Source organism: Heliconius melpomene, chromosome 18 (genome assembly GCF_056956725.1).
Source record: "Heliconius melpomene rosina isolate 202511_hmr_F chromosome 18, ASM5695672v1, whole genome shotgun sequence".
In the NCBI taxonomy this organism is placed as follows: domain Eukaryota; kingdom Metazoa; phylum Arthropoda; class Insecta; order Lepidoptera; family Nymphalidae; genus Heliconius; species Heliconius melpomene.
The window spans coordinates 549,161-576,299 of NC_140406.1; the positions used below are offsets into that span (position 1 = coordinate 549,161).

Below are 27,139 nucleotides of genomic sequence, written 5' to 3' on the forward strand. Positions count from 1 at the left end.
CCGACGTAGGGATATGAGGTGGAGCAAATTCTAACACTGTACTTTGTCTATCTAAACTGTGAGTGCGCGCTCCTATTATTTTTATAACGACAGTAAAATCTGAAATCATTTAATTTTTTATTAGGATTTGTCTGATGAACAATTAATAGGATTTTCAGTATTTTATATTTGAAATTAGACATTTAATGTTATTTTTTAATAAATTTACACAAAGAATAAAAAAAAAAATACATGTTTAGCTAATTCTGTAACATTAGAAAATTGATAGAAGGAAAATAAAACATTTTTAAAATGTATATGTGTAACATATATACATGTTATGGAATAGTCGTTTGCTGTTACTATAGTCACTGTAGACACATGACACAACTGGGAACTCAAATGTGAACCCACACTTATTACACTCTCAATAATATATTTTCAACTTGTCAGTGAACTACCCACGTCGAATCAGTCGATACAATAAATTTTTCCATTTCTTCATAATATCTCCGACAGAAAAAGGTCCCACACCTACCATTGCTTTGGCCTATAAATTTTATCTAAAACATAAATTGGCCTCTTCACATCAGTTTTACGCAGTAGCGCTACCAATAATAAAGAAATAAAACATATAAAGTGTTACCAATACTAGATTAGAAGTGAACAATATGAAACATCGTTTTCGTCGTATTCATTACGAAGTCGGGTAAGTGACTTTTTTAAAATAAATAATTACTATGAGTCATTCTTTTATTTATACCTTGTAATTGACTGCCTCGTTATAAACGAAATTTATTTATATTATCGATATTTTTTATCTTTTGAAATTGCACGTATATTCTTTTTTTAAATAAACAAACAATATAATACATAAAAAATATCGATAAACTAATAATATAAATAAATTTCATTTTTATTTTTACGCGATGGTGGAACTCCACTCGGGAGAATGAGTTTAATGCCACCTATAAGACTGGCGTTGACACACCAAAACATCAAATTAATTTAACCGAAATCTGGTTAGGATTTACAAAGTGAGTGTTTAGCGTTTAAATTTTACCGCTTTTTAAAAAAATTTAAGTCTGCAAAAAGATGCTTCATTTATAGCAAATAAAATAAATATATTTTGTTAAGGTAGGATGTAAAGTATGTTTAAAGTATTGCGCGTTTCAATGTAAAAATAATAAAAACTAGAATTCATAGCTAAACACGGAGGCCGACATTTAATGTTTAATATCTCTGTCATTTTTGAAGATAGGAAATAAGAACATTATCTTTTCTTGAGTTACATAATTTTTACACATGCTGATAACAAAAAACGTTGGTGTGACTCATTGCAATCCTGGTGTTTTATTAACTTACGATTATAATTACATATATACAAAATAGATTGAAATAATGATTGTATGAATAAAATAGAAATAATACATTAAAATATTTATTTGAGTACTGAGAAGTGTGAACACTCCGCGTCTAGTAGGACACGTCAGAGCAATTCTTGGAATGAAATCACTTATTTAGCTAACAGTGCTTGTTAGCAGAGAGAACAGTGCTATGACACTCCATTCATTGCTCTCTGCTGTAACGCATAAATATTTATGACTTTTTTTAAATACTACGAAGGTACTAAAATTTTAATATTACGTGGTTAATAAAGTACGGTTAACAAAACGTGGTCGCCTTAGTTTCATTTTCTGAATTTATGCGCATTGTTCACTTTGGAAGTAAATATTTAAAAGTTAGAATATTCCTAAAATTACCAAATTCACCCAACCGTACTGTACTGAATTTACCAACATATTCTATTCTCATCAAACAAATATGTAATCCAAGATGCGTTGCTATTTAACATAATATAGTTAAAATATATTTTCAGGTACAAATCTTAATAGTATATTAAATATTAACTTTGTGCAGATATACCGATATAGATATGATATACAGAGAGGAAAGTGAAGTTTGAAAATTTAATATAATATGAATGTCCCAAGCACTGTTAGCCAAACGACATAAATACAAATACCGTCACAATTCAAAACTAATAAAAGAGAAGCACCAATCTTGTTTTACTAACATCTAAAGTAAAATTAAAATTTCAACTTTAAAATTAATATATTTTAAAAATATAATTACTTATACTACGCTAGAAACACTTAAAAATAAAAGTGATCGAACTGAAAGTTTTCAATTTATAGAAAATAATAGAATCTTAGAATATTATGTAGGCTAACCTGTTAGACTAAAGAAAATCAAAATTTTATGACATACATTTTTGGGTTAGGTCACTTTCATTGTAAGATCTCTAAGTGACGTCTAAAAACAGAATTAGTTAATAATTGCTTCTTATTGATTGAGAAGGTTGTATTACTTCCTGCCGACGACATAAATAATTTTAATCCTTTGCACTCCAGCCTTTTAGCTTTTTAATGGCGCAAATACGATAACGGAGTGCAAAAGGTTAATAGGCATAACGCGGCGTTGATTTATGCCGCTTACCAGGCAATGCCACCTGTGAGGAAGGGAAGTAAGTGTCTTAATAGTAGGTTCCCTCTGTCTTACCATTCAATGGTACAGTGTTATTTCATGTTACACCAGTCATTAGACATCACTCATAAAATTCAATGAATAATTTGTAACACGCAAACATTTTTAGATACATCTATAACAGTAAATACGTAAATTCAAGTTTATTAAAATCTATCTATTGGAAAAATGTATTTAAACAACTTATTTACATGACAACGCACAGGTATTGATTGGTAGTTTTCTTAAATCCTCAATTTTTTATTATTCCGCATAATATAGCAGATCGATCTTTTTACTAATTATTTCACTTTAAATAGTTCTTAATAAATATTAATTTTAAATTACCTGTGCGTTTTTATTTCTCACTAATTTCTTTATTTCTATATGTTATGTATAAGTAAATGGACACGACATAATATATTATAAGCAATACTATATCATATTAAACAAGAAAAGATGGCCATCACAAAGTCTTATAAAAAATATATAAGTATTCAATATATATGTCTGTATCTCATCTCTTTAAGCTGCACGCTGTATCCCGCACACAGCAGGGTAGGCAGAGGGTACCTAGTGTTAAGACACTCCGTTCCCCACTTTTTGCCGAATTCTAGAAGCGTTGAGTGGAAATATAAACATAAATAAATATTTCACTTCTTCGAGTGGGGACCATAACCGTCGTACATATTTGACTGTCGGTCAATTCTGTTCAATAAATGAATAAACATGTAGACTATATTCAAAATGACAAACTCCTTGCCATACGTAGTAGACAGTACGTACGTAGACAGTTTAGTATTTATATTATAAATATATTACGTATATTACAAAATAATATATTATATACTATAAAAATTCCCTTCCGTTGTATTTGAACTTACACCTAATTTGCCACAAACACATCATCAAGTAAAAGAAATTCCCCATAATAATTATTCTTGTACTTTTCTTTTAAATTTACTAAACACTAAGAAACATGCCGTGTTTTGTATTCCAATATTTGATTTGACTTGAAAATCGTGGCTATTAGTTATTAAATAAAAAGAAAATATTTTGAAAAGGAAATATTTTGCCAATTCTTTTAAATTATGCTTTTTTTTAATTTTGATATAATGCATCCTTTTCTCTCTTTTCGAAACTCAGTTATCTGGACTTTACCATGAATTCTGTTAAGTAATTTACCATGAACTTATTAGATAGTTATCAAACAAATAAATTTATTTATATTGCTTAAAAAAAATATTTATAATTAACTGTATATATTATGATTAATTAAAAAAAACATTAAATTGACTTTGGAATATTAAAGAAAACAAAAATAACAAAAAAGAAACAACATAAACCAAAATGTTAAGAACAAAATATAATAAAATATATCTTAGATTTATTAATTTAATATAACATTGATTTCTGTCCATCTGTCTACAAATAATATCACAAAACAATACTTAAATTTGGCATATAAAAAAGACAATATTATATTTACATTATTGGTATAAAAGGTTTAGTATTTTTATAAATGTCAGCAAATATGATGACCATTGGTGGAAAAGTGACCTAACTCATAAAAATATTCTTAAAAAACATAAACAAAGTATTGTTTGTTGTTTTCTTTTACAAATAGATTATTAAACTAATACAAAGTTTAAAAATATTAAAAAATTTGCATTTTTAAAATCCAAAGTTTTTTTAATCAACTCAATTCACATCTCAACTTTTGCTGAAGCTAAAAATTTTTTTTGAATGTTTTAGTATATACACTCCGTTTTTCACTCTTTGCCTAATTTCGAGGCGTTGCGTGTGGAATCGAGGAACTCAACGCGAAGGGAAATTTATTGTATAATCACTAGAAATATCAATTGTTGATATTTTTATATAAATATTTTTCTTTTTGTATTTTAAATAATATTTAAATAAAAAATATATGAGTTAAATCACTTTTATGTCAATTATTATATAGTTTTCTCTGTAAATGGAAGTTAAATACATATTTTTATTTATTTCTTTACATTTATAAATTATTTCAATTATTGTACACATACATTTAAACTAAAAAAACTATGGAGCAAGAAAAAGATAGATCTTACTTCAAAAAACCTTCTAAACTTTTAATAAGGAATATTGAATATTTAACCACTATGCAATAGACTCATTATTTTTTAACACTAGTAACAGATTCGATTACCGCGTGACACAATTTACATTTTGTACTGTCGAGAACCGATTAAAAATATAAAGCAATTACTATTTTTACTTACAGTTAAAACTAACGTATTAACTTTAAATATGTAAAGACACTCCGTTCTCCACTATTTGTTTATTTTAGAGAGTGGCGGAGCTTAACGCTGCATATTGCTTATCTTGATAGACTGAAGAAACGAACGAAAATATTTTTAATATAGACATTCCCTCAAATGGGATCGAATCCACAACCACCACATTTGTAATATAAATGGAATACATATTTATTTTTAAATTAATAAGATAAAATTATCTATAATAAGTTATAATGTATCAAAAAAGATAGTATTTACTAAGACATTGAAACATATGAAGTGTCTTGAGATCAGGGGTCACTGAGGTCACTTGGGTCACTGAGAAGCCACTAGGGGGTCACTAAGTAGTCTATAGTTCCTCGTGTTCAGTGTCATCTGGTTTTTCAAGTGCAGGTTTGATTGTTTCTAATAATTTTGCTAAAGCTTGTTCTGTCTGAAAGTAGAAAAATATGTAAAAAAAAATTAGCTTCACGCTGTATCCCGCACAGGAGGTGGACAGAGGGAGCCTAGTTTTAAGACACTCCATTCCTCACTTTCCGGAGAATTCAAGGACGCATTGTGTTTTGATTATCGGTACTCAACGCCTTGCTTTACCTCGACACCAGAGCGAAGAAAAGGAAATATAAATTTAAATAAATATTTCATTTCTTCGAGTGGGGATCGAACCCACAACCAGTCGCGTTTATAGTCACTCTTTGCGCCCCTGCGCCACGACTGGCCATAGAACAATATATGGCCAATAATATTATGTGGTAAAAAAATAAATAATAATAGATGGTTACTTTTTTTATCAAATCACTATGGACAATTGGAATTTATCTTTTTTAACTTATTATTAAATACGGAAAAATAGAATTATTACTTATACAAACAAGGTTACTTTTCAGTAGTGGTTTCAATATGGAAGCAATAAAACGAGCAGCGTCACGTTCTGCTTAAATGATGTGAAGCTTGGAGCAGTGCCGTGGACTTGTGACCATACCTGTAGGCTTAAGGGATCCTTTTACAGTACTAACACTCGCCTTTCACTGCTCCAGCCCATTATAATAATCACAAATAGGTCTTAACCACATTTGTAATCACAATAATAATTGATTAGGTACATAATCAATTATCCGAATGGTCAAGGTTATGCAGAAGAGCACGAGTAGTGCATCTGACCACACCAGAGCCTCAACTCTAAGTAGATAATTATAAATAAGTCTTAACTACATTTATAATTAAGATAGTCGAGGTTAAGCGAACAACGTCCGTGCAGTTGCTTTTATATGTCAGCGACCGGCGCCACATCAGAGTGACAAGCAACGCCATACTGTTGCTAGTGCGTTGTAACATTACATATGAGGAATATTGGATCACATATGAGGCAAAGCAAGGCAACAAATATTCATATGAAAAATAATTTGCATACGAGGCAGATGTGATCTCATACGGATAGGCTAGGCTATCAGGCATAGGCTATACCTTACCTGCGCTAAATGTCTCACGGTGCGGTCGAGTGCTGTGCGCCACGCCAACAATTCGCCTCGCTGTCGTCGTGCGTGACGCTCTAGCGCGCGGGCCCACTGTGCCGCTTGCTCCTCACTGAGGGCGCTCGTTCTGGACATACAGAATGTTTATTTCTATATTAATATATGTTATATATAATTATTTCGTAGGTGAGGCCGTCGTGGCGCAGCGGAACAAGGGTGTGACTGAAACGCGACGGTTTTGTGTTCGATCCCCACTCGAGGAAGTGAAATATATTTCCACTTCCTCGCTCTGGTATCGAGGCAAAGCGCGTCGTTGAGTTGCAACTCAACAGGCAATGCCTCCAGAATTCGGCAGAAAATGGGGAAAGGAGTGTCTTAAGACTAGGGTTCCTCTGCCTACACTGCTACATGCAAGATGCAGTGCATTATTCATTTATAGTGCATTATGTGCACTTCATTTGTTTCTTAAAGTTAAGATACACATGAAATTACGAATTAAATGAAATTACGATTACAAACACACTCACCGTGCATGAATGTCATAGTCTCTGTCCTCATGTCTCCCTCCGTAGTATAGTTTCCAATACAGCAGCGCATTGAGACCCAACAACAAAAGGAGAACTATAGTGAGCCAGGTCCCGCGGCGATTAACGCCGCTAGTGCACGCGGCGCCCGCGGCCGCGGTAGTGGGCGCCAGGCTCAGAGACGCTGGGCTCAGGGGCGACGCTGTAAATGTAATAAATAATAATGTATTACTTTTTTTATAGTTTCACGCTGTCGTCCACTGTCTATCCCGCATGTACTAGGATACATTAAGCTTTAATTATTAAAAACAACACAAGTATTTTTTATGTCACTCTGGTCACGCACGTGTACGTGCAGCACAGCAGGCTAAACAGAGGGGCGGCCTAGCGTTAAGACACTCCGTTTTCCACTTTCCGCGTGTTGAATGGCGGAACTCAAAGCTGCACTTTGCCGATAGGGCAAAGATTCAAATATTATAATTTAATTTCCTCGAGTGGGAATCGAACTCTTTACAGTCACACGTTTGTGCCTGTACGCCACGACTGGCCTCAGTTACAATTCGGTGGAGTGGGGGATGAAAGTGTCCCCCAGGTTCCCCCTGCCTAAATAAAGCAATGGGCAAAAATAAAAGACACACATCTACCGTCATGCCTTCTCCGGCGGCGCAGCGCGGCGCGAGCGGGCGCGGGAGCGGCGCGCGGGGGACGCGCGACCGATGTCAGCCGCGCTTCTAGCAAGCGAGCAAACTCCTCCATACCGCCCATTGCGTTTTTTTCTAAGAATGCTGAAAATATTGAATTTATCTAAATATTGAATAATAATCGGACATTGTGAGTAAGAATCAAACTTATATTACTTAAGTGAAGGATTCTTTAAAACTAAATTATATTCAAATTCAAATTCAAAATATTCTTTATTCAAATAGGCAATTATTATAAGCACTTTTGAATCGTCGAATGAACATATGAACAAAAAGCTACCACCGGTTCGGAAGGCAGTTCTGCTGAGAAGAGCCGGCAAGAAACTCAACAGTTGCTCTTTTCAAAATCAATGGTACAATCTATTACATTAGCTGGCAGCTATCCTGCATTACATTCAATAGACATTAATTCCATACATGCTTATCCTCTAGATATTCTTGAACAGTGTAATAAGCTTTACTTGTTAGAATTTTTTTTACAGATATTTTAAATTTTTGTAGTGGCAAACTAAGAATACACTGCGGAATTTTATTATATACACGTATACTCAGACCCATAAAGGATTTATTAACTTTCTGGAGGCGAAAACTTGGTGTAACAAGCTTATCTTTATTTCTCGTTTCTATCATATGATTGTCACTATGTTTACTATGACAATGTATATTTTGTCGGACAAAGAGAATGTTATAGTATATAAATTGGGAAGCAACTGTAATAATACCTGCATCTTTGAAAACATTTCGCAGAGAATCTCGCGCTCTTAGTTTATAAATATATCTTACGGCTCTTTTTTGGAGGATAAATATTGAATTTATATCTGAAGCACTGCCCCATAGCAGCATTCCATAAGATAAAATACTATGGAAATAGCTATGGTAGACTAGTCGGGCAGTGTCAACGTCCGTCATTTGTCTTACTTTTTTAATTGCGAACGCGGCAGAGCTGAGTTTATCTGCAAGTGCTTCCAAATGAGCGTTCCACTGGAGTTTGGAATCTATAGTAACACCTAAGAAAATAGTTGATTCCGACACATTAAGAGGTTCTCCTTTAATTATTAGATTAAAATTATGTTTTTTTACATTTGGTAAAGCAAACTCGATGCATTTCGTTTTTTTAGCATTTAACATTAGATTATTAACATCAAACCAACGAAGAATATGCGATAATGCACTATTCACTTCGTCATAGTTTATTTTATTTCGGTCAACCTTAAATATTAAAGAGGTATCATCCGCGAAAAGTACAATATCACATAGGTTCTTCACATAAAAAGGCAGATCGTTAATATAAATAAGAAATAAAAGAGGACCAAGTATAGATCCTTGTGGAACGCCCATCTTTAGAGGAGATCCAGATGATTTTACATAATTTATACTAACCGTCTGGATTCTTTGGTTTAGATATGAGGCGATAAGGTCAAGCGCAGTATCCTGTATACCATAATGTTTTAGTTTTAACAACAGAGTTACATGGTCTACGCAATCAAAGGCTTTGGATAAGTCACAAAACACTCCAATTGCATTTTGTGACCTCTCCCATGCGTCATAAATGTGCTTTAGGAGTGCGGCACCCGCATCCGTAGTGGACTTGCCTTTGGTGAAACCATATTGCTCACTAAGGAAACAATTGTTAATATTTAAGAAAATTGTGAGCTGGTTGAACATTATTTTTTCAAATATTTTACTTAAGGATGGCAAAACAGAAATCGGTCTGTAATTTCCAGGCTCAGATCTATCTCCACTTTTGTAAAGCGGCACTATTTTGCTATATTTCATTAAATCAGGAAAAGTACCGGATTCTACACAATTGTTAAAAATTAAAGCGAGGTAAGGAGCAATATTAGGTATAATTGAATTAAAAACTTTAACAGACATGCCCCATAAGTCACCAGTTTTCTTTATATTAAGGCTTTTAAAAGTTTTGACAATTTCATCTGGTAACACATTCTTAAACACAAAATTTTGTCTACAACTATTTACATGGGTTTTTAGTATTAATTCTGCTTCCGAAGGAGATGATGGTAGTGAACGTGTTACTTCAGTAGATATATCAGAAAAAAAATTTTGAAAAGTATTTGCCACTTCTAAATCTGAATTTAAGATTATATTATTAACTTTTAATTTAATAGGTTCAAAGTCAAAGTCAAAGTCAAAATATCTTTATTCCATAAAAATGCTTAACATTCACTTGGACATGTCATAAAAGATAAAAAAAATGCAAAACAAAATAACCAAAAAAAAAATGTGCAATTTTGACTTGAAAAAAGCCCGTTCAAATGGTTGAGCTCATGAGAAGATACAGGCAAAGAAACTCATGGCCACTCTTTTTTTAGATGCCAACATTTGTTATAAATCACAATTAACAATTTTAACTTAGAAATAGAGCAACTCATTTCCAAACATCTTTATCGCGAACATAATCTTTAACAGAGTAATAAGCTTTTTGGCAGAGCCTGTGCTTTACCACTTTTTTAAATTTGTTCAGTGATAAATTAACCACGTCGTTTGGAAGTTTGTTATAAAAGTGTATACTTTGACCTACGAATGAGTGAGACACTTTATGGAGCCTAGAGAAGGGCACAGCAAGCTTATTTTTATTTCTTAAATTATATTGATAGAGGTCACTGTTTTTATTAAATTTATTAACATTCTTATGCACATATACTAAGTTGTCGTAAATATATTGGGAGTGTAGTGTGAGGATGTTAAAGTCTTTGAATTTATTCCTTAGTGACTCCCGTGGACCCATTTTATAGACTGCTCGGACAGCCCGTTTTTGGAGCACAAAAATGGTATCTATGTCAGCGGCACTACCCCAAAGTAATAGGCCGTAAGAAGATGCTATGAAAATAGCTGAAGTATACTAAACGCGCGGTGTCAACATCGGTCAGTTGACGAATCTTACGGACAGCATACGCTGCCGAACTAAGTCTACCAGATAAAGTTTCTATATGCGGACCCCATTGTAACTTAGCATCTAATGTTATACCTAAGAAAACAGTTTCATTAACTACTTTAAGTTCCTTATTGTTCATCAAAACCCTGGTTTCTACTTGTTGAACATTCTTAGTAAAGTTAAAGTTCACTGTAAAACTTCTTAGTAAAGTTAAAGTTCACTGTTCAAGTAAAGTTCACTGATATCTCTAAATCTCCCAGTTACAGTAGTGATAGCATCCCATGTAGCTTTAATTTTATTTTTATTATATAGATATAAAGGTAAATTAAGAATTCTTCTGCGGTGCAATTTTAGCAGTATAGATTTTGAGTCATTGCAATTGTTATTGAAGAACAAGAAGAATTAACCATTGCATGAGGAATGAAGTGTGTTAACACTATAGTACCTCCCCAGTATATGCGGCATACAGAGTAAAATAGAAAAAACAACTAACCCTTAATCAACGGCCACATGGTCTTCTTATACTTAATATGTCCACACAATAATAAAGTTGTTCTTTCTGGCGCCTTTCTTCTTAAACAATAATGTACTTGTACACTAAAATAATCGGCGTAGGGGATTCCCGTATTCTCACTTGTAGACTCTATTGAATATAGGACACCGGGTCTGCTGCATTTGTTCATTACCTTGGAAGAAAGAGACGCAAACGTATTATTTAAGAAAAGTAACATTATGTTCTTTATTTGGGAAGCATGTTAAGTAGAGATGGAAAATACGAGATGGATGCGGAAAGTTATATTGCTGCCAGTAACAAGATTAACGGTCGATTGCTATGGCGATTCGACCTCTTTTTAGGATATACGGAGTCAGCTTAGCTGATGGAATCCGTAATGAAGAGATACACAGAGTGGCAGCTATTAGCGAGGATGTCACGGTGAGAATGGAGAAGAACATGTTCAGTTGGTTTGGACACGTCGAACGAATGAGTGATGAAAGAATGGCAAAAAATATTTATGACGGAAGATTGAGTGGTAAGAGAGGTAGGGGAAGACCTCCTCGGTTGACTTTAAAAAACACAGTAGATACTGGAGGAAAGTCACGTAAAAACATGAGGACCCCCCCGGAGGGAATGTATGAAGAAGTTGTAGGGGTATTGCACAAGCATTAATATTATTTATAAATATCAATTGTAAACACGCAATATCAGCTCCCTAAATTTATCCGCTACAAATGTAATTATGAAATTATTTTCCACTATTGATTTGTAGCGTATAAATAACCAAATTAAATATATAATAAAAAAGTTGAATATAAAATGTCGTATCATTAACATCGCCACGATACTATAGCCCACAAAGTTGATGACAGTGGACGAGGCGCCAAACGCTACGGTCTCTGCATACAGAGACCGTAGCGTTTGGCGCTCCGTTCTCTCTGACTATACTGCTGCTAGGAATACACCGAGAAGCTATAAACTAGCTTTTAGTTTAAAATGTTAAATGTATCGGAACTCGAACTGGCTCTTCGACTTCGAAAATTTTATTTTATTCTTTTTATATTACATACTTAAATACAAATAAAATACTTTTAGTCACCGCTACTACATTGCCTTAATCTTAGGTTTGTATAAATAAAAAGAAATAATTTACATAAGAAATAAACTTGTTACCTGTGTCTCAGTAACATGCACCTCTTTGGGTCCCATCGGCCCCGACGTGAGACTTAGGGTATAACTGACTTGTCGACATTTCAAACCATTTTGTGGTTGCCATGGCGCCTAAAATTTATTTAAATGTAACAGTTATATAAACTCTAAATTAAATATTATTAAATTTAAGGGTTGTTGTTATTGAACAAAACAATTTATGTTCAAATTCGACATAAACTAGTGGTATAAGAAGTACCTACTTCAACGTTCAATTAAATTGATAAATAAAAGCTATATAGAAGACGCCGTCGTGGTGCACGGCAGTGTAATCGTAGACGCGACATTCATGGATTTATAACAACAAGACAAAGCGCGGCGTTGAGATATGCCTTAACACTCGATACCTCATATATTAGGCAGTGCGTAAGGGAAGGGCCATCTTTACACTAGATTTCCTCTTTCTACCCTGCTATGGGGCAGTGGCGCATCTAGGGTATTTGCTGCCCGGTGCGGCTTAGGGGACTTGATGCCCTTAAAATGGTCTAAGGTCTAAAAAAAAACAAAGTGTCTTCTACTCTCACGTAGATCAAGTGTCAGACACTAAAATGTGACACGTGTGGCTACCTTTAAAAAAAAAATCGTCGACTTTGATGCCCCTTTCCTTTTGATGCCGGCGCGACCGCACCGCTCGCACCCCCCCTAGCTACGCCACTGCTAAGGGGGAAAAAGTGTGAATATGAAAAGTAGGCCAAAGTATTTTAGACCGACCTGTACATAATCAGAAGTTCCTCTGGCAGCGAGCAGTTCCAGGTTAAACTTAGAGTTTGTGAATATCATAGTGAATAACTGATCGATGTTGAATGGGAACTCCTGTTGCAGGAATATCTTGCCTTCGTGTGATGACGTACATTTTTCTTCTTCGCCACTGTTTATATTAAAACATATATTTTTATGCATATACATAATATTAATATTTTTTTAGCAAAGTCGTAATAATTGTACATTTGTGTATTATCAAATTATTTTTAAATAAGTTTATTTTAAAACGAAAATAAGTTTATTTTCTGAATGTGTTAATTAATTATTATTTAGAAACGAAGTAGCGATTTTTATATAATAATCTTTTACATTCTGATTTACAATGCATAATAAATTTTCAAGAACTGGGAAGCTATCATAAAATTACTTATAAAATAATTGTAACGCTGATATTGGAGAAAGGAGCTTATCTCCCTTTTTATTTTACTCATTTGTACATACATACATGTTAACTTACTTAGGTGGTTTGTCAGGCTCACTCTCGCTGGTGTCAGACATGTCAGTAGGTAAGGTGTCTCCGGCCTCCTCCTCCCGTCCTCTGAACTCTGAATCACCATTTGTTACTGAAAGGAAAGGATATACCTAAAATTACTATTACAATTTATATACTGAAATAAAAGTTAAATTATGCCGGTTTGGCACAGTGGGACCGGTTTCAGACAGTAAGCGCGGTAGTTGTGGGTTCGATCCCCTTCCGGGGGAATGATAGTGATTGAATTATTTTATTTTTGAGTTTCGCAATTTCTAAAAAAATAGGCTGGACTAGCCACTAGCCAGCCTTGCGGGCATAAGCGAGAAGCAGTTTTTCTATAAATCAATATTTCTATTAATTAATAAAAAACGGCTGTTTCTTTCAAAAAACTAACTAAACTAAAGACAAATATATTAAGTCATTTTAATTACAACTAGCATTCATATTTTACAAGTTTATGTGGAGCAGGTTGTTGTTGTTGGCTACAGCGCACAATGTATATTATATATACATTTTAATATGTAAGCTTAAAATTAAATAAGCGTTTGTCCACACCATGTCAATACTTACTGCATCTGTACAGAAACAATGTGGAATCAACAGCGTATTTTATATGCATCGCGTGTCGTAACGTATTTCTGTTTACTTTAAAGGAACATAAATGGCTTTATTTTTTTCAGAAAAGTAAGCTTTAAGCGTCTGTTTTTGACAAAAATATAATAAGTTATTAACAAGGATTGTAAAGAAAATTACAATAACTAAATTCTCAATAAATACACTAACTGTAACACTCGGCTGCCAAGTTCCATCCACTGTATTATAATACGTGCTGTTGCCAAAATGTTACACTCAATATATTTGTATGATCGTGAATTTGATTGTTAAGTATTTATAACAATCGAGGTCGTCGTGGCGCAGCGGCACAAGGGTGTGACTGTAACGCGACCGTTGTGGGTTCCAAATATTTATTGACGTTTATATTCCCATTTCTTCGCTCTGGTGTCGAGACAAGCGCGGCGTTGAGTTCTGCTACTCAACGCCGAACTGATTTTTGATTTATTTTTTTAATAAAATAAGTAAAAAAAAACCAATGGGAAATGAAATAATTTTAGTGACAATAACTTCCCCACTTTCCGCATAAATTTTGGGACATTGTGTGTTCTGTGGCGGAATTCAACGCTGCTTTGTTTTTCTACCAAAACGAGGAAATAAATATATTTCTCCCGAATGTCGTCCCGTTTTTTATTAGTTGCAATTAAAAAGTCCTTTCTTTTTACTTTTACAAAACACTCTAGTTACATCAGTTATCAGAATTACACAGTCTCTAATGGAAAAACAGTGTTTTGTGTAACTCAGTTGTAGTGGAATTTAACGCCGCGTTTTGAGCATATAATAAGCAATATGAAATCAAATAGTTATCATACCATCTTCAGCTATTTCGATTATATCTTCAACGTACTCCCCAGGCCAAGGCTCTGTTATAACTTTACTTAAAATCACAAAATCGTCTTGAATTTTTTCCAATTTTCTACTTTTCTTTTGAATTTCAACATAAGTCATAATGAAAAGATTAATTTAAAAAATACTTTTCTTTGATATTACTATGACCCAACACGCACTTCACTGAGACTAATTTATGATCAATTAACAAAACCCTTTTTAAGAGAACGTAAAAAACATTTTAACGCTTCGGTATTTGAACCCACACCTCATATTTTTTTTTATTTTTTTTAGCCTTTTGGAAACCTAAATGCCAGAGTAACACTATAAACATGTAAAACAGGATGCACATCGTAACAACGTCTAAATGCAAATGAGCTAAAATATTACGTATGGCATAACAATAAACAGTTTTATAAGGGCTCTGGTACGCCTCCTTTTAATAATCATAACAACATAACAATAATATCCGGTACTCTCCTTAGTGATAATAGTAACAACGGATGTCTCACATTCCCCGAAATGTCAACCGACGGTTATCTACCGTATTACCTGACAGTATTGCCATAAGAATGGACGATGGAAAAATACTAAAACCTTTATTTAGTTAAGTTGTTACTTTGTAATTTTTTGTAAATAGAATAATTACATATGAATGAGTTTAATTTTATTTTTGAAACTCAACGCGCTATATCTCCCCAGAGTAGCGAGACGTGAATGTAATTGGGATCGCTCTCGACACATCACGGCAACCATTCGTCCATGTCACTAACTGACATTAACGTATCTGGAGACATTTTCTGGGGGAGTGGGTCCTGGACTTTACTTTTGAACAGATAAGTTCGTGTAAACGTTGTTTTATTTCTAACTTTTTGGGACAATTTTTTTGCCTTCTATTTGCAAACTGGTGGTAAATTATTTGACGTTCAAAAAATAAAGCTTGTAGGTAACTTTTTATTTTAAATAAAAATATTTCAATTTATTAGTAAAATTTCTGGAGTGGCCACCAGACTATTCTAGGGTGGGCACCGACTACCTGGCAACCCTTTTTCTGTGCTAACAAATGCTAACAGATATTACCTACAACTGTGTTTTATTATTCTTTGTAGAGACCATAATTATTACTAAGAACCAAATACTACGCAACGTTTATAAGTTTGATTACCACCCAGGGAAACGTTTGTTATTTTTTTACTATCATTTACGGTTCACACAGTACCCGTTGTATAGCAGAGTAGGCAGAAGGAACCTAGTGGTAATACACGGAACTAAAGGAACCTAGTACTAATACCCGCCTAAGTGCAGTGGAGTGGACTGGTATATGTGGGTAAAAGATGCTTTAAATACAAAATACAAGAATAAAAAATATAATTAAAAAAATGAAAGAAGCTTCATCGGGGGTACCATCGTTGGCTTAGACTGAACACCTACTGACATCTTATTAAACAAATTATCATTCAATAACGTCTTCAAAAAACTATACATACAAACAAAACACACGAAAATAGATTTGTATTTTATACTATTATGGTCAATGTTAGCAGTTTATTGACACTCTACGCCGACGATATAAAAAATAAATTTTGCACCATTTTTTTAAGTTGGGTGGTTAGTTGGTTCGGAAAAAATAAACGCCTCAAATGATTTATACTTTCTTAAAATACATCGAAATCCCTAACAAATTCTTTAAAAAAAAAACAGTTGAATTGATAACCTCCCTCTCTTACAAAAGTCGGTTTAAAAGTCCTACACATTGTTTAAACAAAGAGAGACAATACAATACATAGGAAATAAAATAAATAAAATACATTAATCTCTACTTACACAGCGGTGGTGTGGAGTTACTCCTCGAGACGGACCTGGTCTCACCTCCCCCTGTTCCTGAACCCCCTCCACCCCCTCCTGCCTCCATTGAGGATGAGTCCACAGCTTCCTGTTTATATATTATTAATTAATAATAATAAATAGTAATATGTGGAATAATTGTAGAAACTAGAAAGTAAATAAGAGTTTTCCACTTTCACGCTCTATCCCGCTTATAACAGGATTGTCAAAGAGAACTTAGTTAAGATATATCGTTTTTTACTGTCTGAATTCGAAACATTAGCATGTTCTTTTTATACATACCAACTTGAGGCACTGCGTGTTGACGAAACTTAACGTCGCACTTTGCCTCCTTACCAGAACGAGAAAATGAAAATATGAAATATTTCATATCCTTGAGTGGGAATAGAACATTGATATCAAAAACCACCTGATAAATGAAATATATATGTAGAAGGAAGAGATTAGAACAGATATTATATTATCTTAGATGTTTAATGATTAGCTTTAATATCATCTGTAGCAACTGTTTATAATATTACTGGCTGTGTTCATGTAAAAAATGACAACGTGTCAACACATTTGTATAGCTTCAGAGGAAGTGATCGAAAAGACACTAATTATTGATTATTGTAGAATTACGATTGGCTGACTTATGTTAAAGAGTCTCGTATGACTTTTATTAGACCAGTGAGGTAATTTGACCAATAACGCGGAGGCTTATGCCTTGAGTAGAGTCGTGACGTGTGAGGGTGAAGTTCGATTTTAAAATAAAGAGGAAGTTGACGATCATGGAATGGTGTAGTCTTCTTATGTTGTGACGATCGTAGAATGATTCAGTCTTCTGATGTATTGGAGAAAGGACGGACTAGTGACGAGTGTCACGAATCTGCTGCGTTATTCCTGCTTGCATTAACCCACAGTGGAGCCCACAGGTCCAATAAGAGTCATTTGCGAGCAATCTCCTACATCAGAAGTGGGATCAATGCAGGCGAAGAATAACATTAAAGTACAGAGAGATAAAATCGACGGATGGCGTGCCTTATTGGTAGCTCAACAAAACTACATGTGCCTCCTCGTGGAAACATTACGCCGTCCGCCTCCCCAGAACGCTGCCAAGCAGATCGTGATCGTGGTGTTTGAATTCTACCCAGAAGATGCAAAAACAGATGCGAGCGTGGCGCGAGCGTGGATGCGAACAAATGTGACCATGTATTTGGTGGATCGAAAATGTCAGGGGAGTAATCTTATCCTTATACTTAGTAAAGCTTTGAAGGGTTTTGCTGCTATTTGGCTTTTTCATATTGCTTTTCTTAATATAAAGTAGGTGCAATTTAAAGATTTTGTTTTCTGTCGCACCGCGACGCTGCAAATACAAACGCAGCGACTATTTTAAAATAAAATATTTATCAGTAAACCCCGAGAAGGAGACTATCTGGCCGCATAATCAAATAGAATATTTACTTCTCTTATGTTACGTTGTAATGATTTAGATAAAGAGGACATAGCAGTGGCAATGATCGTCGCACATATTTAACAAATTAAATTACGATTTCAATGTAATATTTTCAGAAGAAATAAATACTCGTTGCAAAATGATGACATTACAAACATGACAAAAGCTAATGACATTTTTCTTACAATAAGCGTAGTTTTCAAGAAAACTAATAATAATAATCTTAAGAAGTGTTCTAGTGACAAATCATTTGAATGTTTCAGCCAAAAAGCCGAAGTAAGATAATTTCTACTTCCAATCGCTCCGACTTCACGGCAAGACCTCCTAACACGTGCTTTAAGTGTGGTGTTGAAGGCTACGTGGTGTCGTGATGCTCTAACACTCAACGAGCTGCCGGAAATAATTCGACACCTACCGCTATAGTAGAGAGAGTGGACGTATGCGATATTACATCTGTCACTTTGTACAATTTGGTGAGCAGTTTTCATTTTGTTGTGATTCCGATGCTGTTTCTTATTAAAGAAGGTATTGCTCTGCAAAATTTCTGGTAGTTTGCAACATACCCCTGTCACTTTAATGGGTATTGGTTAACCTAGTATTTGTGCTAGTTACAAATTTCACTTAATGTCATTATAACGGGTCTGACGTAATTGAGGGCGTAGTGGCGCAGTGGCACAAGGGTGTGACTCTAATAAGACGGTTGTGGGTTCGATTCCCACTCGAGGTAGTGAAATATTTATTTATTTACGTTTGTTTCCATTTTCTTCGCTGTGGTGTCGAAGCGAAGTGCGGCGTTGAGTTCTGCCACTCATCACCCAATGCCTCCGGAATACGACAGAGGGTGGGGAACGGAGTGTCTTAACACAATGGTTCCCTCTGCCTACCCTGCTGTGTGCGGGATACAGTGTAAAGTTGTATAATAAATCGATTATTAAATATTTGTGAGATTGTTACAAATTGTGATAATTTAGATACGGAAGTTCAAGACGATTTTAACTTATTAAATGTTGTACATTATTTTGACGTATCGTTCGTGGTAGATAGATATTCTTATTAACAGAAGAATGACAGATGAGTTAGAAATAAGATTAGTAAGTAGCCCCTAAAATATAAATCTGTACAGCGTCGGCCTTATCATCTTAGTTCTGACGAAAGATATACCGTGCATAAATAAGTAACAAATGTAGTTATTATCAGCGGGAATAATAAGACTGAGTAAAGCCCTCTTCTTACGTTAACATTGTTAGTTAAAAAAAAAAAAAAAAACACGATGGATCAGATAGAATGTGTATAGACGACTATCGAGAGTTAAACTCAAATGCAGTTCCTGGCCGTTATCCGTAACACTTATTTGTGATAAAATTAGAATTCGATAGAAAAGATCGGGTTCTTAAAGCTAGAAGCTCCTTATGAATTTAGGGCTATACCTTTCGGTTTACGTAATGCTTTTGCCGTCGATGACGTCGTATCATACAGTTACATAGTGTTCATGATTGAATGTATTAGTCTGTTGGTAAAGGCAACGTTATAAAAATAATAGGTGGTATGCGGACGAAGCCGCGATTGGGTCGCTTTGAATAAAATGATTTGAATTTGAATTTATTGTGTATATGGATGACTTAATTAACTTATTTAAAGTATCTGTAAAAAATTCTAACAGAGCTTATTACACTGTTAAGGAATATTGGAGGATAAACATGTATGGAATTGATGTGTATTGGAAGTATTTATTTTAATACTTTATTACACCATAATTAAAATTAATTAACTAAAACACAAACACAAAACACAACACGAAAATCAAACATAAATTAACTTAAGCAAAAAAAAAAAAGAAATAAATGAAAAATGGTGTAAAGGCGGCCTTATCACCCACACGTGATCTCTACCAGGCAACCTTTAACTATGCATGGATGTCATGCACGATCAGCTGGCAGCCAGCTGATATAATAATTAAATTATACCATTGATTTCGCAAAGAGCAACTGTTGAGTTTCTTGCTGGCTCTTCTCAGCAGAACTGCTTTCTGAACTGGTGGTAGCTGTTTGCTTTTGTTCATTCGACGATTTAAAAGTGCTTATATAATTTAGAATTTCTGTTTGAGTAAAGAATATTTTGAATTCGAATTATCCTAGAAGCTAATATAGAATAGGATATGAAGAGACTGTGGGAGTATTAAAGATTATTTCTTTTAGATGTTCTTAATTTAAAAAGGGGAACCGTTTTCTTAAAAGTGAACTACAATATTTATGATATGAGGTATTAGAGGATGTAATGTCCTTGAGGGATCGCGCTGGATGGTTCTGTGTCCTCTCAGATAGTTGTTTGGTTGGGGATGTTCTTGGGATTAGAGATTATTTTCAATATAGACACCAAAATGACACACGTTGACTTTTCTTTTATAAAAAAAAAAATAAGGCAAAAGTGACATCGTTTTCCGTTAGTGACTATGTTTTAGTAGATCATAACGAAATCAAATCAAACCAGATAGATCCAAAATTTATTTGTGAGGCAAGTTGGCTTAGAGAATTGAGAAAAGAGGCGAGTTGGCCTGGAGAATTGAGATAGAGGCGAGTTGGCCTAGAGAATTGTAATATGAGGCGAGTTGGCCTGGAGAGTTGTAATATGAGGCGAGTTGGCCTGGATAGTTGTGTAAAGTGGCGAGTTGGCCGTTTGGATAATTGAGTTGCGTAGGGTATGGCCTGGTGGCCTGCAGAATTATCTAGTGGCGAGGTGGCCCGATGATAATTGAGTGATGGTGGGGAGGCCTGCAGAATTCTCTATGGCGAGGTGGCCTTTATGTAATTACAATAATAGAGGGATTAGAATAAAGAGAGCTCGAGAGAGTATGAGCATTTTTGTGCATGCGCGTGTAGAGCTTTATTTTTGGTTTGATTTCGGATTTGATTTAAGCCCTTAATGCTTAAAAAAAAAAAAAAATGTTTAAGATATTAAAGTAGTATATGGTAGCATTAATCAAAGAATATTATGCGAGGTTAAAGAATTTGTTGAAAGCTGGAATTACAAACGAAATGTCAGGATTGGCGGAACATTTTACATACACTATCTTTTTTTTACAGAGAACAATGACGAGCTTACAATATCACGCGAGGGCGCGTGAAGCGTCAGGAGGGCCGTGTAGAAGGAAGAGATTAGAACAGATATTATATTATCTTAGATGTTTAATGATTAGCTTTAATATCATCTGTAGCAACTGTTTATAATATTACTGGCTGTGTTCATGTAAAAAATGACAACGTGTCAACACATTTGTATAGCTTCAGAGGAAGTGATCGAAAAGACACTAATTATTGATTATTGTAGAATTACGATTGGCTGACTTATGTTAAAGAGTCTCGTATGACTTTTATTAGACCAGTGAGGTAATTTGACCAATAACGCGGAGGCTTATGCCTTGAGTAGAGTCGTGACGTGTGAGGGTGAAGTTCGATTTTAAAATAAGGAGGAAGTTGACGATCATGGAATGGTGTAGTCTTCTTATGTTTTGACGATCGTAGAATGATTCAGTCTTCTGATGTATTGGAGAAAGGACGGACTAGTGACGAGTGTCACGAATCTGCTGCGTTATTCCTGCTTGCATTAACCCACAGTGGAGCCCACAGGTCCAATAAGAGTCATTTGCGAGCAATCTCCTACATATATATTATACCAGTATTTCAAAACACTAATAGATAACAACACCTTGTTTTTAATATTGATCGTTAATTTTAACTTTTTTGTGTTTTGCTTATATATACTAAGGTTAAGAATGAATGTAAACATAAAATATACCGTTAGCTTACAATAATGAAAAAAATATTTTTTCCCCATTATTAAAAAAATAAAAAAGATTCGTCGTTGATTCGTTTATTAACACACCCAACATACCTACTCTAATACTCGCGACCACTTCAATATGAACATGCGTAGTTTTCTAAACGTAATTTTGTAACTAAAATGAGACTAAACATTATTAAAAATCAAAATTCATTATTTACTAAAAAATAGATATAAAACTCACTTTTTTCTTTTTTTTCAGGATGACCATCGCAAAGCGAGTGTTATCACCGGTTATCACATATCACGATATTACTTTATCTCGTACGCGACTGTTGTGTTGCCTTTGTTATTTGACAATAAGGGGAAGTAATCAAGATAAGTTATTTTTTGATAAACACCTGCGTCTTAGTCGTGTACAAACTGCGTCATGATATCTGGGTTCGATAGGATACGAGGTCGGCAAGTCAGCAGAGTTGGGCAAATTTTAATTACAATTAAATATTAACAAATGATCTACATTATGATCTACATTATTATACCCCCATAACTCCCTTATTGTAAGCGATAGAGACAAAAAAATGGAGTTTCGTGTTTTTCGAGTTTCAGGTAAAAAATAACACAATTATGATCAAGGCGATTAAATAGAGGCCTGTTACACTCATATACCTGCATTTTTTTGCAAAAAAGTTTACCCAAAGAAAGAAAAAATAACACACACAAATAACCATAATAATCAATAATCTATATATATATAAAAGGATTTGTCCTCACTGACTGAGGTAAGACGCACGCACAGCCGTAACCGCTGTGAGTAGAAACGTGAAATTTGGACAGATGTTTACTTTCGTAATCTGGACATCCATTAAGAAGGTATTTTGAAAGTTTTTAACCCTAAAGGAGTGAAATAGGGGTTGTAAGTTTGTATGGAAAAAAATTTAAATCGCCACCGATTTTTATAAAATTGTAAATTCAGACTTTTAAAAATATTTAATTGAACACGTGTTTCACGGTTTTCTAGAATTTACCCCCTAAGGGTGCCAATAAGGGGTTGAAAGTTTGTATGGAAAAATCTTTAAATCTCCACCGATTTTTATTAAATTTGAAATTTAGGCTCTTAAGACTATTTCATTGATCACATGTTTCATGGTTTATTAGAATTCACTCCTAAAGGTGCAAATAAGCATGCGAAGCTGCGCGCGTCCGCTAGTATGTATATAATTGAGTCACCTCAGACACGTCGGCGGCGCCGGGCGCGTCGGCCGCCGTGACGTCACAGGCGTCGGGCGCGCCGCTCTCGTCGGAATCGAACCCCAACTCCTCGCCGTAGCACGTGTGCACCTAAAATTAAAGAGTACCTATTAGTTTTAACATTTTTAGAATTTCTTATGTGAAAAAGTGTTATAGGATCATTATTAGCTTCACGCTGTATCCCACAAATAGCATGGTAGATAAAAGGAACCTGTTAAGACAACCCTTTCCGATTTTACGCTCAATTTAAAAAAAATACCTGTTTAGAGTGAAAAGAGTAAGGAAATAAAAATATTAAATTATTTACTTCCTCGAGTGGGAATCGAATCCACAGTCCACACGCTGTACCACTGCGTTACGACGGCCCTTTTTTAATTTTACTAGAATAAATTTCTATCCTTAGTGTTAAAATGTACTGTATTAAATAATAATTGGTGCGCTCGGACTGTCTTCAAAAGGTGCAATTTCGAATCCTGGACGTGGTTATTTTTTTATGTTTTTAAATATTTTCCTTCCCTTAGCGTGAAGAACACTTCAATAATTATTTATATAAATATATTTAATAATAAATAGCATTCTTTTCTGCCAAATTGTCGTTCTTTAGAATTATTTTTATATGCTAAATACAAGTAGTGGGTTGTAATCCCGGGTATAAAAATATCGTCTAGGTTCGATAGGAACGGTTGGCCTAAATGGCGACGAGCGCTTCAACAGTGAATGTTAAGCTCGGGTTCGAGTTCCTCTATGTTAATTTTTTTATAAGTTTTTACTTATTTTCTTTACTAAATGTATGAATATCAATTTAAAAAATGTTAAAAAAGCTTACTGGTTAACCAAACTGCGTATTTTCTCTTAAAAAACACTATACACACATACAAACACGCGTAAAACAACAAGTGTATCAACTCGTGTCACAATTCGCACTATCCAATGTGCCGGCCTTGATCCCATCTAGCGTGGCCTCCCCGAAGTAAGTTAGGTTATCTGAACAGTTACGAATACTTGACTCGCGCTCGGGGCACGGGGACGTCGCAGGGGCACTGACAGTCACTTTAATGCGACGGTTGTGGGTTCGATTACCACCTTAGGGAGTCAATTATTACAATTAATGTACCATCTCCTTATTATCAATTTCAGTTTATTAACACATATTTATACTTCTATTACTTGTATAATATTACATATAACTTTTTAGTAAACTATACAAATACTACGTTTTAAGTTAATTTTGTATGTTTAATGTATGAACACAGTATGGTAGGAGGAATTGCAATACAAAGTTACTTTAAATGCGCATAAGTGAGCTCGAAATTTATATTAGAATTTAAAATTTCTTGTCACTCTTAGAAATTGTTCTAGAACGTATACTTGTTGTTTTACTTAAAATTCAAAATTACGTAACATACATAGTATGTTTCGGCAGTATAACTTAATCCGTAGACATGCCGCCTAGCCAATTGAATTGAATAATTTTAGTAACAATTTAGTTTTGTATTTAGAAGAAACATAAAGCACCGCCGAATTGTCGAGACAGTGCGAGTTAAGTTGCGGATCTCAACGCCACGCCACAATCTTCGTCTACCAGAATGAGGAAATGGAAATAATTCGTTCCCGCGAGTGTGAAACGAACCACGCTTTTATGTTAACATTTATTAAAAGAAAACAATTAAATCACAGGAATCGAATCCTTACCCATTGCCATATCTCTTGGCTCGACATCGGCTGGTCCATGAGAGCGTTCTGCCATACCCTGAACAGCATGAGGTAGGCTTTATCACGGCCGGAGAACGACGTGAAGAAGTTCTTATCAGTGTCCGTGCACACGAGGATCGCGTTTGGGATGACCTTCGATAGAAATGAAAAATTTGACTAAAGAAATTGTTTTTTATTAATACTGTATCACTACAGACACTTGGTACGTACTGTTTGTTATCTTATTAGAATTTTCCTATCATTTATATAATAATTACCTATATTATTCTTTATACACATAATTAATATCTATCATAGGTAAATCTTATTTTTAACATTACATTATTATTATAAATATTTTTAAAATATTTTTTCTTCACGCTGTATCTCGCACGAATCCGGGAGCCTAGTGAAAAGACACTCCGCCCCCCTTTTCCGCCGCATTCTGGTGATATTGCATGTTGATTTCTTCGAATGGGAATCGAACCCACAACCTGTCGCGTTTGTGCCTCTACAAAACGACGGCCTTTGGCGAAATGTATATAAAATGACAATTTTACTGTTAATTTTACCACCTTATGTAATAGAATTTAGTGGCATTCCTCGCGTTCTATTTCGCAGAAACCTAGTTATAGTGGTCTTTCTATAAAAAATATCTCTTGGAGGGGATTTGAACCCACATGTAATAGGCATAAAATGTACCATATGCATATAATACTACCATATGGAAAAAAAGGACCCTGGCAACAGCCGGGATTAATGCCAGGAAGAAGGAGAGGAGCGACAATACTTAATCATATTACTCAAAGGTCTATATTTTAATGTAACAATTTTTCCAAATAAAAAATTGTCTGTACTGTAATATTTTCACTCATGTCCCTTGAGAGTTATTATTTTATATACTTTTCTATATTTTTTTAGAAAACTTTTTTTATGTACCTAGTGGGAGCCTCTTGACAGCCATACGTTCTCATCTCGCATCAACATTTTTATAGGCGAACTTACAACGTTGTTGTGATTTTTACAAATTTCTACTATCGAAATATAATTACTCAAAATTATCATGTGACAAGAGAGTATATTTCTTAGATAATTGTGACATAGCACTCTAAAAATGTTTTTTTTTTTTTTAGAAAACTCACCAAAGCGGTCTTCTCTTTAGTAATGGCAGTGACATCTTTCCACCGCAGCATCAGGTTCGTCTCCCATCCAAATATACTTGCGTAGAAGCAGAGGTAGCTCTGGGAGGCGTAGAGCCTGCCATGAGCTAGGATATCACGTTGCAGGGCGCAGGAGTAATCTGTGTTTTTAATATTTTCGAAAAAGCTTATTATATTTTTTAAGTATTACATACACAATCTTTTTTTTAATAAAAGTAGAGATTATGTAGGAAGAGTGAGTGGTAAGAGAGACAGGGAGACCTTAGTTGATCTACGAGAATACAGTATTGATGATAGCTACTGGAAGAAGGTCTCGTATCCACCATGAGGAGGACTCATATCAGGATCAGTGAAACGGAAACAGTGGCTTCTAACTACTCGCATAAGCCATCATAAAACAGAATAGGCAGAGATAATTTATAGGGAAAATAAATTCTTTAACTTGTAATATCGCTAAAAACTGTGCAAAACTTATTCCAATCTTGTATGGTCATTTCAAACTTATTCTTATAAATTATCAAATATAGTATTGTTGTTTATTTTCTATATGTATCACTCGGTTAAGTTACAAGAGTAATTAATTCTCGCACCTACCGACAATGAGGCGTTCTTCATCGGGCAGGTCTTTGAACAGTCGTTTGAAATCCTCGCATTTACTCTTGTACGTGGGATACAGGGCGTTGTACCAGCTTTTCTTCTTAACACGGACAGTGCCTGCGCCGTCTATGCGTGCATTCGTTGTTATCTGAGAGGAAGGGATTTATCTTAATTGTTTATTCATATAGGGAAACATCTCTTCTTGTCTTGTCTTGTTTTGTTTTGTCTTGTCTTATCTTAGTACTTTTAGTGTTTATTACTTTATTAATACAATTTAGGCGCGTGAATCTTTAGTAATTAGTAATTACAATAAAGATAAGACTAACGGATACAATTCGGCAAAGTAACAAGAAATTAATAGTCATAAAAAGGTTTTCAATTTTAACATTTTGACATTGCGTGTTAGGTTGCCGAAAATAAACTTGGAAGCAGCATTTGTAAAATTGCTATATAACATTATGTATACCATAAACATATACATTTTTTGGCTTCATACTGTATCCCACACAAAGCAGGATATACAGACAGAAACAGGGAACCTGGTGTTGTATTGTTCCGTTCCCATTAAGACGGACGTGCCGTTCCACATTTTTCGCCTAATTCTTGAGGTGTTTCGTGTTGAGCGG

At 34.5% G+C, this 27,139-nt stretch overlaps 1 protein-coding gene across 4 annotated transcripts in view; it reads right to left on the minus strand.

Annotated features, from left to right (window-relative positions):
- Positions 1-456: 456 nt before the first annotated feature.
- The window catches only part of LOC146529095 (protein Aster-B-like), a 37,330-nt gene continuing 10,647 nt past the window's right edge, over positions 457-27,139 (minus strand). For 3 of the 4 annotated variants that reach the window (XM_085202270.1, XM_085202267.1, XM_085202269.1), the window contains 13 exons: positions 26,511-26,661; positions 25,899-26,056; positions 24,757-24,909; positions 23,044-23,154; positions 16,581-16,689; positions 13,302-13,407; positions 12,794-12,950; positions 12,047-12,154; positions 10,871-11,063; positions 7,419-7,565; positions 6,784-6,982; positions 6,254-6,383; positions 457-5,217 (listed from right to left, as the gene is read on the minus strand). In XM_085202270.1, coding sequence (XP_085058396.1) covers positions 5,134-5,217; positions 6,254-6,383; positions 6,784-6,982; positions 7,419-7,565; positions 10,871-11,063; positions 12,047-12,154; positions 12,794-12,950; positions 13,302-13,407; positions 16,581-16,689; positions 23,044-23,154; positions 24,757-24,909; positions 25,899-26,056; positions 26,511-26,661 — 1,806 coding nt within the window. In that variant the 3' untranslated portion in view covers positions 457-5,133. The remainder of the gene's footprint in view (positions 5,218-6,253; positions 6,384-6,783; positions 6,983-7,418; positions 7,566-10,870; positions 11,064-12,046; positions 12,155-12,793; positions 12,951-13,301; positions 13,408-16,580; positions 16,690-23,043; positions 23,155-24,756; positions 24,910-25,898; positions 26,057-26,510; positions 26,662-27,139) is intronic. The other variant, XM_085202268.1, reaches the window with a different exon arrangement.